The following is a 15,250-nucleotide window of genomic DNA, read 5'->3' as shown; positions in this document are numbered from 1 at the left end:
TACACATCTACAGTACATGATACAATAAAATCAACCACCCACCCATAGTTGGTTTCTTAATTACATCAAAGTTTAAAGTTTGTTTTGTTTAACGACACCACTAGGGCATCATTGGTTTTTGGATGTCAAATATTTAATAATTTTTAAATATAGTCTTAGAGAGAAAACCTGTTACATGTTGTTACATGTTTATATTAGTAGCAAGTGATCTTTTATATGCACCATCAAATTGTCAGGATAACACATGACACAGCCTTTGATATACTAGTGTCATGGTGCACTGGCTGGAACGAGAAATAGCCCAATGGGCCCAGTGATGGGGATCGATTCTAAACACATTAGGCAAGTGCTTCACCACTGTGCTATGTCCCAACACCCTGTATTACATCAGAAATGACCCAGTACATACCTGTAAGCATATACAGCAGAGCAACACATACCATGAAGTTTAGTGGAAATGGGGCAAAAATACCAAGAAAAAGAAACACCCACCTGCAAAGCCATACTGTCCAGAGTGCGCATCACATGGTTCAAGTCTAGAAGGGCAATCAAAAATACCAAGAAAAAGAAACACCAACCTGCAAAGCCATACTGTCCAGAGTGCGCATCACATGGTTCAAGTCTAGAAGGGCAATCAAAAATACCAGGAAAAAGAAACACCAACCTGTAAAGCCATACTGTCTATAGGGTGTATACTACCAAATCAAATCCCATAGACAACAATAGTAACATATGCGGCTAAAACTCCTACCTGCAACGTATCAACCGACATAAACGCCACGGATATAAATACTACCACCCTTTACACTTAAAGTGAATCATAAAAAAATGGGGGTCAAGCTGCTCGTTTCTGAGATAATGGGTAGCATCTATGACTACCCTAGTTTCGCACAAAATTTGAGTACTTTTTTTTACAGGTACCCCATACATGTTTCAAGCACAAGGCTACTTGACACATTGGTACTAGATGAAATAAAATTGAACATTTATTTTACCCAGATGAAACTATTATTTTTTACAACCAACACACTCACATTTATAACCAATCACAGGACTTGTGGTGTTCACTTCTCTATCAAAAGTTCGGTGCACCTCGAACTTTGACCCAGCCGGAAGTTATTTGGTATAGTACTACCTATACTGATAACATACATTTTTCAAAAAGTGTCCAGCTATGTGTCTTTATGACAACCAGGATCTGGTGTATTCTGACATAAACTGACAACCTCACTGAAACTGTTGTTTGTACAGTGCAACCTAATATAATGTACACCTCATAAAGCATATATATTGCACATAGTTTTGTACAAATGCAATATGTCATATTAAACAACAAAATGTTTTAAAATAAAACTCCTGAAGATATTTACTTTCAGTTGGGTGTGTGTACTCAGGTATATATGTAGAGACAACAAAGATAGTCAGATTACCTCTACCCCTTTAAAGAATGCCATTAAAAGACATGCACTTGATTGACCCCTAGATTATGAAGACCTTAACAGGCACATCAAAGAAATATCAGTATTAAAAAAATACACTGTCTGAGGAAGGAAACACAAACATGACTGTACCTGTATGAAGTAATGACTTAATGTCCTGAACATTAGTGTTGGGAGGAAATCCTGTATGCTGGGTGTGGGTGTCTTCAAGTTACCAGGTGTGGGAATTTCAAATCCATCGGCCATGCTGATTTTCATAATGAACCATCAAAACCATTGGTATTCCTGACTATATTTTATTTATAGCCTACTGTAGTTGGAGGTTTTAATAGTTGTGATATCTCGAATAATCATGCAGCTTTAACACATTTATTTTTGATTAATTACTGAAAAAAACTATTTTTAAATGACAAAATTACCCGAACATCTATTTTCTTGCATTATTTTCTAATCCGGATGAATACAATATGTACATTAGATGTATTCCTACAATCTGTAATCCAGCATTTTATTTAGCTAGAAACATTAGGTAATACAGCTTTAACAATAAAATAAATTATCAACTTAATCCAAGGCAGATAATCAAATCTGAAAAAATTGGTTCTGAATCTAGTATAAACTCAAAATGCTTTTCATGAGAGCTAACTAAGTGATTATTAAGAAACAAAAATGATTTGGAGATCTAAGTATATGTTTAACAACCTTATTGTTATGTACAAATAAGAACAGAAGGCACAATAGTGACAACAAATTTAATTATGTTTTTGGTAAAGTTTTTCTTCAAATTTACTTTAAATTTTGCATAAAACTACAAATTTGTCTAAAATATAACTTAGTACCCTATAAATATGTCAAAATGACAATAAAAATCAACTTCTTTACAAATTTGCGTTTTCAGAATTTCATACATAAAAAATTAACAATGTTAATGGAAACTAAAGACATTAACCCACTATTGGCACATGCTATTTTTAATATAAAAATAAATTGCTATTAAAATCTTAGTTCAGGTTGCCTATATATAATATCATATTTAAGAGCAGTTGTATATGGCAAGTCAAATACCATGTAAAAAGAAATTATTGAAATCTTTACAGTATGAATTATAGGCCAAAACCAACTTTTCTTCAGTGCTAACTTTGATTCAAACTCCATTCAGAGCCATGTACAGAGATTATTGTCAAGGTCAAGGTCATTGTGAACTTGCATGATCGAGTGATGGCTAATTAATCAACCAGTATAGTTTAATTAAATAAAATGACAAAATCATAATATTTTTTATTATGCACTGAATATGTGCTATAGGGTGTATACTACCAAATCAAATCCCATAGACGACCATAGTAACATATGCGGCTAAAACTCCTACCTGCAACGTATCAATCGACATAAACGCCACGGATATAAATACTACCACCCCTTACACTTAAAGTGAATCATAAAAAAATGGGGGTCAAGCTGCTCGTTTCTGAGATAACGGGTAGCGTCTATGACTACCCTAGTTTCGCACAAAATTTGAGTACTTTTTTTTACAGGTACCCCATACATGTTTCAAGCACAAGGCTACTTGACACATTGGTACTAGATGAAATAAAATTGAACATTTATTTTACCCAGATGAAACTATTATTTTTTACAACCAACACACTCACATTTATAACCAATCACAGGACTTGTGGTGTTCACTTCTCTATCAAAAGTTCGGTGCACCTCGAACTTTGACCCAGCCGGAAGTTATTTGGTATAGTACTACCTAGACTGCGCATTACATGGTTCAAGTCTAGAAGGGCAATCAAAAATACCAAGAAAAAGAAACACCAACCTGCAAAGCCATACTGTCCAGAGTGCACATCACATGGTTCAAGTCTAGAAGGGCAATCAAAAATACCAAGAAAAAGAAACACCAACCTGCAAAGCCATACTGTCTAGAGTACGCATCACATGGTTCAAGTCTAGAAGGGCAATCAAAAATACCAAGAAAAAGAAACACCAACCTGCAAAGCCATACTGTCTAGAGTGCGCATCACATGGTTCAAGTCTAGAAGGGCAATCAAAAATACCAAGAAAAAGAAACACCAACCTGTAAAGCCATACTGTCTAGAGTGCGCATCACATGGTTCAAGTCTAGAAGGGCAATCGGATTCTTCAGAGGGGGAACAGCCCCTAAAAAGGTGCTCCAGGATCCCTGAAACAAAACCCTTAAAATATATTGGCTGTAGCCTAGCACAGCATTTTATCACTAAATCGGCTGGGTAAAAGGAACTAATACAGTGAAAACTCTCAATACTGGACCCTCTGTAAACCGGAATTCCATCAAAACCGGACATTTTTCACAGTGCTTTTTTAAAAATCAGTAAAGAACTTAACCTCAATAAACCGGATACCTCTTAAAACCGGATATTTTACCTTGTCCCGAGGGTGTCCGGTTTAGAGGGGTTTCACTGTACATGGTTTCTAAACATTTGGCCTTTGCTACAATAAAGTTAAAATACGTAGATTAAAGAAGAATTCTGCAGAATTCTAAGTCTCATCTACCACAACTTGATATGTTGTAATAAAGGAAGGAAGGAAGGAAATGATTTATTTAACGATGCACTCAACACGTTTTAATTATGGTTATATGGTGTAAGACATATGGTTTAGGACCACACAGATATTGAGGGAGGAAACCTGCTGTCGCCACTTCGTGGGCTACTCTTTTCCACAACCTTTGATATACCAGTCGTGGTGCACTGGCTGGAGTGAGAAATAGTCCTATGGGCTCACTGACTGGGATCGATCCCAAACCGACCACACATCAAGCGAGTGCTTTACCACTAGGCTACGTCTCGCCCCCATGTTGTAATAAAAGACCATTTTAAAATTTCTCTTATAATATTCACAGGGGCGGAATTTAGCTCAGACGGTTGAGTGCTCGCTTGAGGTGCTTGCATCACAGGATTGGAGAAGCCGGCAAAAGTCGACAGATGTGTTCAGAACAACAGCTTGTTCTGAATGTGCACAACATTAAAACCTATGACCTGACCTGACCTGACCTGACCTGACCTGACCTGACCTGATCTGATCTGACCTGACCTTAAGTAGTGGTAGAATGATTCGTATTGTACACTACTTTAATTTCAGTCTCTATTATTATACTGTGCGGGATTTAGCTCAGTCAGTTGAGCGCTCACCTGAGGTGCTTGCGTCGGTGGTTCCATTCAACTAACTGGGGGGTTTTCTTGTTCCAACCAATGCACCACAACTGGTCATATGCCGTGGTAAGTGCTTTCCTGTTTGTGGGAAAGTGCATATAAAAGATCCCTTTCTGCATTAGGAAGAATGTAGCGGGTTTCATCTGATGGCTACGTGTCAGAATTACCAAAAGTTTGACATCCAAGAGCCAATATCACTTGATCAATGTGCTCTAGTGGTGTCATTAAACAAAACAATTTTTTTTTTAATATTCACAATTCATATACTAGGTAAACTGATTCACGAGTCATTGATCTAGGATACAGTCGGTCTGGGATCAATCCCCATCGGTGGGCCCACTGGGCTATTTCTTGTTCCAGCCAGTGCACCACGACTGGCATATCAAAGGCTGTGGTATGTATTATCCTGTCTGTGTGATGGTGCATATAAAAGATCCCTTACTGCTAATCAAAAAGAGTAGCCCATGAAGTGGCGACAGCATGTTTCCTCTCTCAATATCTGTGTGGTCCTCAACCATATGTCTGACGCCATATAACCGTAAATAAAATGTTGAGTGCATCGTTAAATAAAAATGTCCTTGATCTAGGATACATACTTTTGACACATAGACCTAAACTTAACAGAGCTAAAGATTGTTTGGTTTTGTTATGTTTAACGACACCACTAGAGCACATTGATACATACTTTTGACACATAGACCTAAACTTAACAGAGCTAAAGATTGTTTGGTTTTGTTATGTTTAACGACACCACTAGAGCACATTGATACATACTTTTGACACATAGACCTAAATTTAACAGAGCTCAAGATTGTTTGGTTTTGTTATGTTTAACGACACCACTAGAGCACATTGATACATACTTTTGACACATAGACCTAAACTTAATAGAGCTAAAGATTGTTTGGTTTTGTTATGTTTAACGACACCACTAGAGCACATTGATATATTAAACACTGGCTATTGGATGTCAAACATTTGGTAATTTTGAACTACAGTCTTGAAGAGGAAACCTGCTACATTTTTCATTAGTAATGAAGGATCATTTATATGCACTCATATCTCACAGACAGGATGCACTGGTTGGAGCGAGAAATAGCCCAATGGGCCCACTGAAGGGGATTGATCCCAAACCAAGCACGCATCAAGCAAGCACTTTACCACTGGGCTATGTCTCACACCCTGTTATAAGAGAGACTGACCGAGTGATCCAAGATACCGGTAATCCCCAGTCATATAAGTGTTCTACTACTCAGTTAATTTGTGATCCTCGCCAAGTCATATAAGTGTAATATTTCACAACATAGTTATATTTATTACAGGTACAGATGAATCCCGTTGGTGCTCGAGAAAGTGTTCGACCCATCGGGTAGTTCAACCAAACCATTCGGTTAACATCGGACATTTACGTTAACATTAGTTAGAAAGTTGAATTAGATACAAATTATGTAATATAGGTAATTGCACTGAAATAAAATAAATAAATGGCAAATTTGTAATCTGTATTTAAATGAATTTATTACAAAAGAATTTGAAAATTTCAACAACAAAACCCCCCAGCAATGTCCACTTTCCAGAAATGAGGTTGTGTGTTAAGTAACGCTTTATGCTGAGGCCCGTTTGTGCACTAATTGTTTGATTGGTATTAGGGTTCATCTCACAGGTACCTTAACACGAGCTGTACTTGAAAGATCATTACCGATAGCCGCGTAACAAACAATATGACAAGTGTGGTAACAAAAGGATGGCATGGCTATTGTTGTGATTCCCTGATTCATCTATAGTTCGTTCCACCTAAATAATTAATCTCAAGGTTGTAATAACCAACTGCTCAAGCGCAGCAATTGTTGGTCCTGTTTGGTGGTTTACCATTTGATATTTGATAGATCACCAGTTCGAGGGAAATATAGCTATTAACACAGATGGGACGGATAATTTAGTTCGAGTGAAGGCTTATAGTTGACCCTGGACATGTTCGACCCATCGGCAGTTAATACAAGAGTTTACCAAACAAAAAACTTGGGACTTTGTTTTTGGTTCAAGCGTTGCCGTGTGTTCGACCCTTCCGAGGTCAAGCCAACGAGATTCTACTGTATTTTTCTTCTTTTTAAATGATCTACGTACCTGTAAACTGAGAACAGTTTTTTCTTTCTCGTTAACATTGTAGAATTCAAGACCTAGATTTTTGGCCAATCGGAACACACGATTCTGTCCAGGGCCGATATATGCCCCACCAACATCAACAACGCCATGAGATGGATCCTGTTTTAAAACATAAGACAGTCACACAATTTACATAATTAAAACATGGCTTACATCATAAACAAATAAAAACAAACAATAAACAAATAAGTATGATGAATGAATCACTTGATGGATGCATGGATGGATAGATGGATGGATGGTATGGGTGGGTATGGGTGGGTGAATGCTTGGATGGATGGATTGATGGATGGATGGATGGATGGATGGATGGATGGATGCTGGATGGGTGGATGGATGGATGTATGGATGGATGGATGGATGGATGCTGGATGGGTGGGTATGGGTGGGTAGGTGCTTGGATGGATGGATGGATTGATGGATGGATAGATGGATGCTGGATGGGTGGATGGATGGATGGATGTATGGATGGATGGATGGATGGGAGGGTGGATGGGTGGATGGATGGATGGATGGATGGATGGATGGATGGATGGATGGATGGATGGATGGATGGATGGGTGGATGGGTGGGTGGATGGATGGAAAGAGAACTGTGGGTGGGTTAGTGGGTTTTGGGTGGGTTGGTCGATGGGTATGGGTGGATGGTAAAGGGTGGGTGGGTATGGGTTTGATAGATGGATGAATAGGTGGGTTTAGGATGGGTGTGGGATGGATGGCTTGTGCTTGGATAAATGAATGGATAGATGGTGGCATGGATAAATGGATGGAAGGATGGATGACTGAGTGGATGGATGGATGACTGAGTGGGTTGATGGATGGATGAATCGATTTGAGTGGATGGATGGATGGATGGATGGATGGATGGACAGATATGATATAAGCATGGGTATGGATGTCTGTATTAGTAGAAAAAAGTGGATAGATAAATCATTGGATGGATGGATGGATGGATGGATGGATGGATGGATGGATGGACAGACGGACAGACGGACGGACGGACGGACGGACGGATGGATGGATGGATGGATGGATGGATGGATGGATGGATGGATGGATGGACGGATGGATGAACGGATTAATGGATAAATGAATGAATTGATGGATGAAAGAATAGATGAATTGATTGAATGAATGAATGAATGGATGGATAGATGAATAGATGGATGGATGAATGGATGAATGGATGAATGGATGGATGTTTGGATATGGATATGGATGGATGGACGGACGGATGGACAGATGGACAGATATGATATAAGCATGGGTATGGATGTCTGTATTAATAGAAAAAACTTTTAAAGTGGATGGATTTATGAATGACTGAATAAGTGAATTTATACATAAAAAGTAACACAAATGGATAGACAGTTGAATTGTTAGATAAATCAATGAATGGATGGATGGATGGATGGATGGATGTACAGATGGACAGACAGATGGACAGATATGATATAAGCATGGGTATGGATGTCTGTATTAATAGAAAAAAGTGGATGGATTGATGAATGGCTGAATATGTGAATTTATACATAGAAAGTAACACAAATGGATAGACAGTTGAATTGTTAGATAAATTGATGGATGGATGGATGGATGGATGGATGGATGGATGGAAGGAAGAATGGAAGGATGGATTGATGGACAGATGGATGGATGAATGGATATATGGATAAATGAATAAATTGATGGATGAAAGGATAGATGTGTTGGTTGATGAATGAATGGATGGACAGATGGATGGATGGATGAATGGATGGTTGGATGGGTGGGTGGATGGACCACTTTGACCACTGACTCAATAGATTACTCACCTCAATGGTGTGAGTTCAACCACTGACTCATCAGATTACTCACATGAATGATGTGAGTTTGACCACTAACTCAACATATTACTCACCTGAATGGTGTGAGTTCCATGACTCAACATATTACTCACCTGAATGGTGTCAGTTCCATAACTCAACATATTACTCACCTGAATGGTGTCAGTTCAATGACTCAACATATTACTCACCTGAATGGTGTGAGTTCCAAGACTCAACATACTACTCACCTGAATGATGTGAATTCCAAGACTCAACATACTACTCACCTGAATGGTGTTAGTTCCATGACTCAACATATTACTCACATGAATGGTGTGAGTTTAACAACCGACTCAACATATTACTCACCTGAATGGTGTGAGTTCCAAGACTCAACATACTACTCACCTGAATGATGTGAATTCCAAGACTCAACATACTACTCACCTGAATGGTGTTAATTCCATGACTCAACATATTACTCACATGAATGGTGTGAGTTTGACAACCGACTCAACATATTACTCACCTGCATGGTGTGAGTTCCAAGACTCAACATATTACTCAGATGAATGCTGTGTTCCATGATTCAACATATTACTCACCTGAATGGTGAGTTTGAAGACTCAACATATTATTCAGATGAATGGTGTGAGTTCCATGACTCAACATATTACTCACCTGAATGGTGTGAGTTCCATGACTCAACATATTACTCACCTGAATGGTGAGTTTGAAGACTCAACATATTATTCAGATGAATGGTGTGAGTTCCATGACTCAACATATTACTCACCTGAATGGTGTGAGTTCCATGATTCAACATATTACTCACCTGAATGGTGTGAGTTCGACCACCGACTCTGTCCTGGGCCTCGAGAACAACAACATCCACATCAGCGTCCTGAAGAACCCGAGCAGCAGACAAACCTGGAAATTATAAAAATACACAACTATTGGACTCAACTTACCATCCGGTCGAAGGTATAGTCAACAGACAAACCTGGAAATGATAAAAATACACAACTATTGGACTCAACTTACCATCCGGGCGAAGATATAGTCAACAGACAAACCTGGAAATGATAAAAATACACAACTATTGGACTCAACTTACCATCCGGGCGAAGGTATAGTCAACAGACAAACCTGGAAATGATAAAAATACACAACTATTGGACTCAACTTACCATCAGGGCGAAGGTATAGTCAACAGACAAACCTGGAAATGATAAAAATACACAACTATTCGACTCAACTTACCATCCGGGCAAAGGTATAGTCAACAGACAAACCTGGAAATGATAAAAATACAAAACTATTGGACTCAACTTACCATCCGGGCAAAGGTATAGAGAACAGACAAACCTGGAAATGATAAAAATACAAAACTATTGGACTCAACTTACCATCCGGGCAAAGGTATAGTTAACAGACAAACCTGGAAATGATAAAAATACAAAACTATTGGACTCAACTTACCATCCGGGCAAAGGTATAGAGAACAGACAAACCTGGAAATTATAAAAATACAAAACTATTGGGACTCAACTTACAAACCTGGATATTAACAAATACACAACTATTGGACTCAACTTACCATCTGGGCGAATGTATAGTTAACAGACAAACCTGGAAATTACAAAAATACAGTGACACCTGTCTAAAACCCATGGGACTCAGTAAAAAGTCTGATTATTAAGGTTATCTGGTTTAGAGAGGTTCTCATTGTACTGATATTTAAAAACGAGCCTTAAAAGATTTCCCATTAGGAGGGAATTCCAGTTTACTGAGGGTCTGGTTATGAGGGGTTTTATTGTAAAAGAGAGAATAATACATGAGTGGCCGTTAGATACCATTTATCTCACGAGTTGTTTTAAAATGTATCTAATGAGAGAAAGTGAGTTTGATATGTTTTTAAACAACAAGTTGTAAAATAAATAGTATTGGTATCTAACAGACACAAATGTATTATTCTATTTCTTACATATCCTCAAAAAAAAAGGTTTTAAGCAAATTTTAACATCTTTTTATATAAACGTTATTTTCAGCCCTTGCACTTAAGCATCACTGACAAATGATTGTCAGGTTAACTATACATCACAGTGTAATCAATTTCGATTGTGCTGGTTTTTCATTGGATGTATGGCATTGGTGACTTGGGGACTAATTCAATAAACCCTCGCAACTTTGCGATCTTGCAGTGCAATGCTAAAAGACTTGCAAAGAGGATGCTTTGTTGTCTAGCAGAGCCAAAGAGACATTTGTGAATTAGGCCCCTGGTCATCAGCTAGGAGCAGCCAGTTGTATGCCTTGAAATTGTTAACACGTACATGTTTAAACAAGTATGTGTTTTCAAAAATAACAAATGATGTTCTCACCAACGGGTGTGTAAGAATATATATTAATAATAACTTTGATCAAAACAGCTGAATCAGTCCAGGTATCTGGTAGCCTATGTATTACACAGGACCATACCCAGCCTAAAATTAGTAGGGGTTGGTGGGTGGATATAGGTGTGTGTGTGTTTGTGTGTGTGCGTGTTTGTGTGTGTGTGTGTGTGTGTGTATATGTGTGTGTGCGTGTGTGTGTGTGTTGTGTCAACCCTTCTTGATCAAAGCAATTTTTTGTGTAAATATTATTTCTGGGGAAGCATGACCCGAACCTCCAAGATATTTTGCTCACTGAAGTTCAGACCCCCCCACCCCCCTCCCCCACCCCCGAATAATATCCTGCACAGGCACCTGTGTCAGTACAAAAAAAAATTAAGGCACAGCAATAGAAGGCCTTTTTCGGGTAGACAAAAAGGGATCCTTTTTCTTATTTTTTTGGGGGGTGCAAATGCGACCTCCCCCACTACCTGTGTTCAAGGTATGGCCCTGTTTTATATGATGTACCACAACTGGTACAGTACATCAAAGGCTGCATTATGTGCTATCCTTTCTGTGGGATGGCAGGGCACTACTTTTTATAAACAAATGAAACACTATACAAATTAAACCTGGAGATGTGTATGCTATTTTCTGGAGTAAAAAAAAAAGTGAGATTCTCAGGGGGGCAACTGCCCCCACCCCCCTCGGAGGGTATGGCTCTGGATGGTGCATATAAAAGATCCCTTACTACTAAAGGAAAAATTTTGCTGGTTTCTCTCTAAGACTATTTGTCAAAATTATCAAATGTTTGATATTAAATAGCAGATGATTAATAAAACAGTGTGCTCTAGTGGTGTCGTTAAACAACGCAAACTTTAATATAATGTACTGTATTGCACTGGTACGGATACATTCGGCAGCTTACCACTAATGCCGCCACCGATGACAACAACTTTAGTCGATGTTTGGGTCATTGGTGTTTACTTTAAACGGATTTAGGTTGCACTCCTGACATGGATAGACAGCTCACATCCTAAGACAGCACAAGGCCAAAGGTTAATGCAATCGACAATAAAATGTAGGCTAGATATCGGAAGTATCAAGGGAATTAACTCTTGTAACCGTAACACATCGGCTGATTTCGTAAATGGATTCGGTATCTGCCGAAGTGTTTCTGTAGAAATGCGGGTCGCGTTGTATACTAGTAATTTTGTTCAGTTATGAATAAACTAAAATTAATTTGAATAAAGTGCCGCCTTTTATCAATATCGATACCATATCAATTTATCAAATGCACATGTTACGATTTAGCCTACTTATACTGTTTCTGTTAAATACGTGTAGGCCTATTGGCCTACATATTAGTAACTAATTATAAGTGAAATAGTTGTTAAAATGTTCAAAGTAAAGGTATTTAACTTCAAACCGTCAGAATGTCCGTCTATCTTTCCAGATAGAAAAATTTAAAGACAGACAGCGAGAGAGAGAGAGAGAGAGAGACAGAGAGAGAGAGAGAGAGAGAGAGAGAGAGAGAGAGAGAGAGAGAGAGAGAGAGAGAGAGAGAGAGAGAGAGAGAGAGAGAGAGAACTGCCCCTGACACCCCCTCCCCCATCCCATACGCTTATGGGGCAGGGTTTAAGGACATTTGAGTTAAAATTAATTTCATGTCACCCTTTATTTACGAAAAAAAGGAGAAGTGTGAAGTGTTTTTCCCATCCTAAACACTGTCTGAAGAATTGGAAGATACATATAAAAATACTGCTTTATCAGTAGGAGTTTCCCTTTATTTTTTCAGTAACGTGGAATTTTGACTCCCGTAGAATACTGACTCCCCGGTCACTTTTCTATACAGAATAATGACTCCGCGGTAATTTTTCTACACAGAATAATGACTCCGCGGTCATTTTTCTACGTAGAATAATGACTTTTTGTCGTAGAAAAATTACTTTTACTGTAAAAGTGTGACCGAGGGGTCAGAATACCACGGCATCCCAGCAACGTGGTATTTTGACCCCCGTAGAATATATATCCCCGGTCACTATGGACGTTTTTGCAGAATAAAAATACCTTTACTTTAGAATTGGGACCGCTGCAGGGAATTAGCTCAGTGGTTTGAGCGCTCGACTGAGGTGCTTGAGTCATAGGATCGAATGTCCTCGGTGGACTCATTGGATTTTTCCAGTCCCAACCAGTGCCCCACGACTGGTATAATAAAGATCGTGGTGTGTACTGTCCTTTCTATGGGAAAGTGCATACAAAAGATCCCTTGCTGGTTTTTCGGTAGGAGTAGCCCATGAAATAGCAACAGCTGGGTTTCCTCTCTCATTATCTTTGAGGTCCTTAACCATGCCTGACGCTATATAACCGTAAATAAAATGTGTTGAATGCATCGTTAAACAAATCACTTCTTTTTCGACGGCGTTGACGACGGCGACGGCATCAGTTGCAACGACGACATCAACGTTTATGTTTATGTTGCGAATTAATTTCTAACTGAATTGTTAAAATTTAGTATAAATTATTATTATTTTATAATTAAAGCCAGATAAGTTATGAATTCGTCTCAATCGTCTATTTTTTTGTTTTAGTTACTTTGTTGTTGTTTTCCAAACGAAACAAATTTATAGTAGGAGAGGTATTTAATTCCGCTCGTTTTTAAAGTTCTTCAAATGTTCTTCATAGTTGATTAGTGTATTTAATGATAAGTGTTCATAATTAGGAAAATAATTTACGTCTGAATGGGGTGCCGCTATTAATGAAATTATAATAACAGGATACATCAAAAGGTTTTTATTATTTGAAAATCATGATCAAAGTATTCCAGATTTCAACGCAGTGAGATCAAAGCTGCGTTGAGACACCTCCAGCGCATACAGGAATTGTTCATTGTATTTTAGTAGAGGGTCGTTCCACATTCCAATAACCCTATCACACCCAAACCACACTATCGATCCACCGATTTTGAAAATAAAAATTTCAAAAACATGTACTTGGACTCATTTCAGCTATTTTATGTTATTTGTACCTACCTCCGCATCATTTAAACCAAAATTTTTAGTTCCTTTGGAATTATGTTATATGTTCCAGTTAAAAGCTTAGAAGAGGAATGTTTTGTGTTGGGGGGGGGGGGGGGGAGGGGTATTAAATTAATTAAGGAAAATGTTGAGCGGGTTTGATTTGTAGACCACTGATTAAACAAAGTGCTTGATTTGTGGTTTCTTTTAATACTCGCATCCCGAGGGGAGAGTGGTCTTAGTGTTACAAAACGTGACATTGGACGGGGGAGGGGTAAACATGCCAAAGTTTGCGTTACATAATTATTGTTGAACCGCCTCTAAGTAGTAGGCCAGTGGAACTAGGTTTATGGTTGCACCTATCAATGTTCATCTCAATGGAGGTAATTTTTTTTTTTTTTTTTTTTTTTTTAGGTTTTAATTTTTTTTAATTTAATTTTTAATTAAAATAGTCAAGCTTTTAAGTTAATATTAAGTTTTCGTCTTTTGGTCAATTTATCACGAACTGTAGGTTAGATAGATAGATAGATAGATAGATAGATAGATAGATAGATAGATAGATAGATAGATATAGATATATAGATATTCATACATAAAATACATACATACTTACATACATAGAACATACATACATGGGTCATTCTACACTAGGAGGTCTAATTATGTAAACAATGTGCAACAACGGAAAGATAATCTAATCTTTCTAACTCGCATGTTGGGATTCCCGTATTGACAAAACATGAGGTGAATGCAGAGAATGGGCATAACAACCACTTTCATATAAATGAACAGCTCAGTTCATATTATATTTGCATCTATTTAAAATGTCACTTGATGATAGAGGCCACTTTTAAGGTCCCTGTGGGATGTTTTATAGAGGATTGACCGTAAACTTAAGATATTATAGCAAAATAACTTACATAGAAACTTGTTGAAATCCCATTAAGAAGATTTTCTATGATTTCAAGAGGAGTCATTATTCTATGGGGGTCAGTTTTCAACGTGTGAGTGGTCGTAGTACTACGGGTTTTTCAGCTGGGAGTCATTTTTCTCCTGTAGAAAACTGACTCCTTTAGCCGTAGAAATGTGACCGGGGAGTCAGTATTCTACGGGAGTCAAAATACCATGCGCTGACACTTTCACAAATCTTAAAAAGCCTGTTTTCCCGTTTAAGATAAAACATTTATTAAAAGACAAAAGCGGTTGTAAACATATGTATGATATGTTAAATTCACAAACTGTCATTCCAAAAGCACAATTG

The 15,250-nt window shown here is 38.0% G+C and overlaps 1 protein-coding gene across 1 annotated transcript in view; it reads right to left on the bottom strand.

Moving 5' to 3' along the window:
• Nucleotides 1-12,011, bottom strand: part of LOC121371105 (amine oxidase [flavin-containing] B-like) — a 37,626-nt gene extending 25,615 nt beyond the window's left edge. The window contains exons 1-4 of the mRNA XM_041496760.1: nucleotides 11,901-12,011; nucleotides 9,439-9,533; nucleotides 6,758-6,895; nucleotides 3,520-3,624 (exon numbers count right to left, since the gene is read on the bottom strand). Of these exons, the coding sequence (XP_041352694.1) occupies nucleotides 3,520-3,624; nucleotides 6,758-6,895; nucleotides 9,439-9,533; nucleotides 11,901-11,949 (387 nt within the window). The 5' untranslated portion in view covers nucleotides 11,950-12,011. The remainder of the gene's footprint in view (nucleotides 1-3,519; nucleotides 3,625-6,757; nucleotides 6,896-9,438; nucleotides 9,534-11,900) is intronic.
• Between the last annotated feature and the right edge of the window lie 3,239 nt (nucleotides 12,012-15,250).

The sequence above is a fragment of the Gigantopelta aegis genome, chromosome 1 (genome assembly GCF_016097555.1).
Source record: "Gigantopelta aegis isolate Gae_Host chromosome 1, Gae_host_genome, whole genome shotgun sequence".
NCBI classification, from domain to species: domain Eukaryota; kingdom Metazoa; phylum Mollusca; class Gastropoda; order Neomphalida; family Peltospiridae; genus Gigantopelta; species Gigantopelta aegis.
This window is presented reverse-complemented; position numbering and strand designations above follow the sequence as displayed.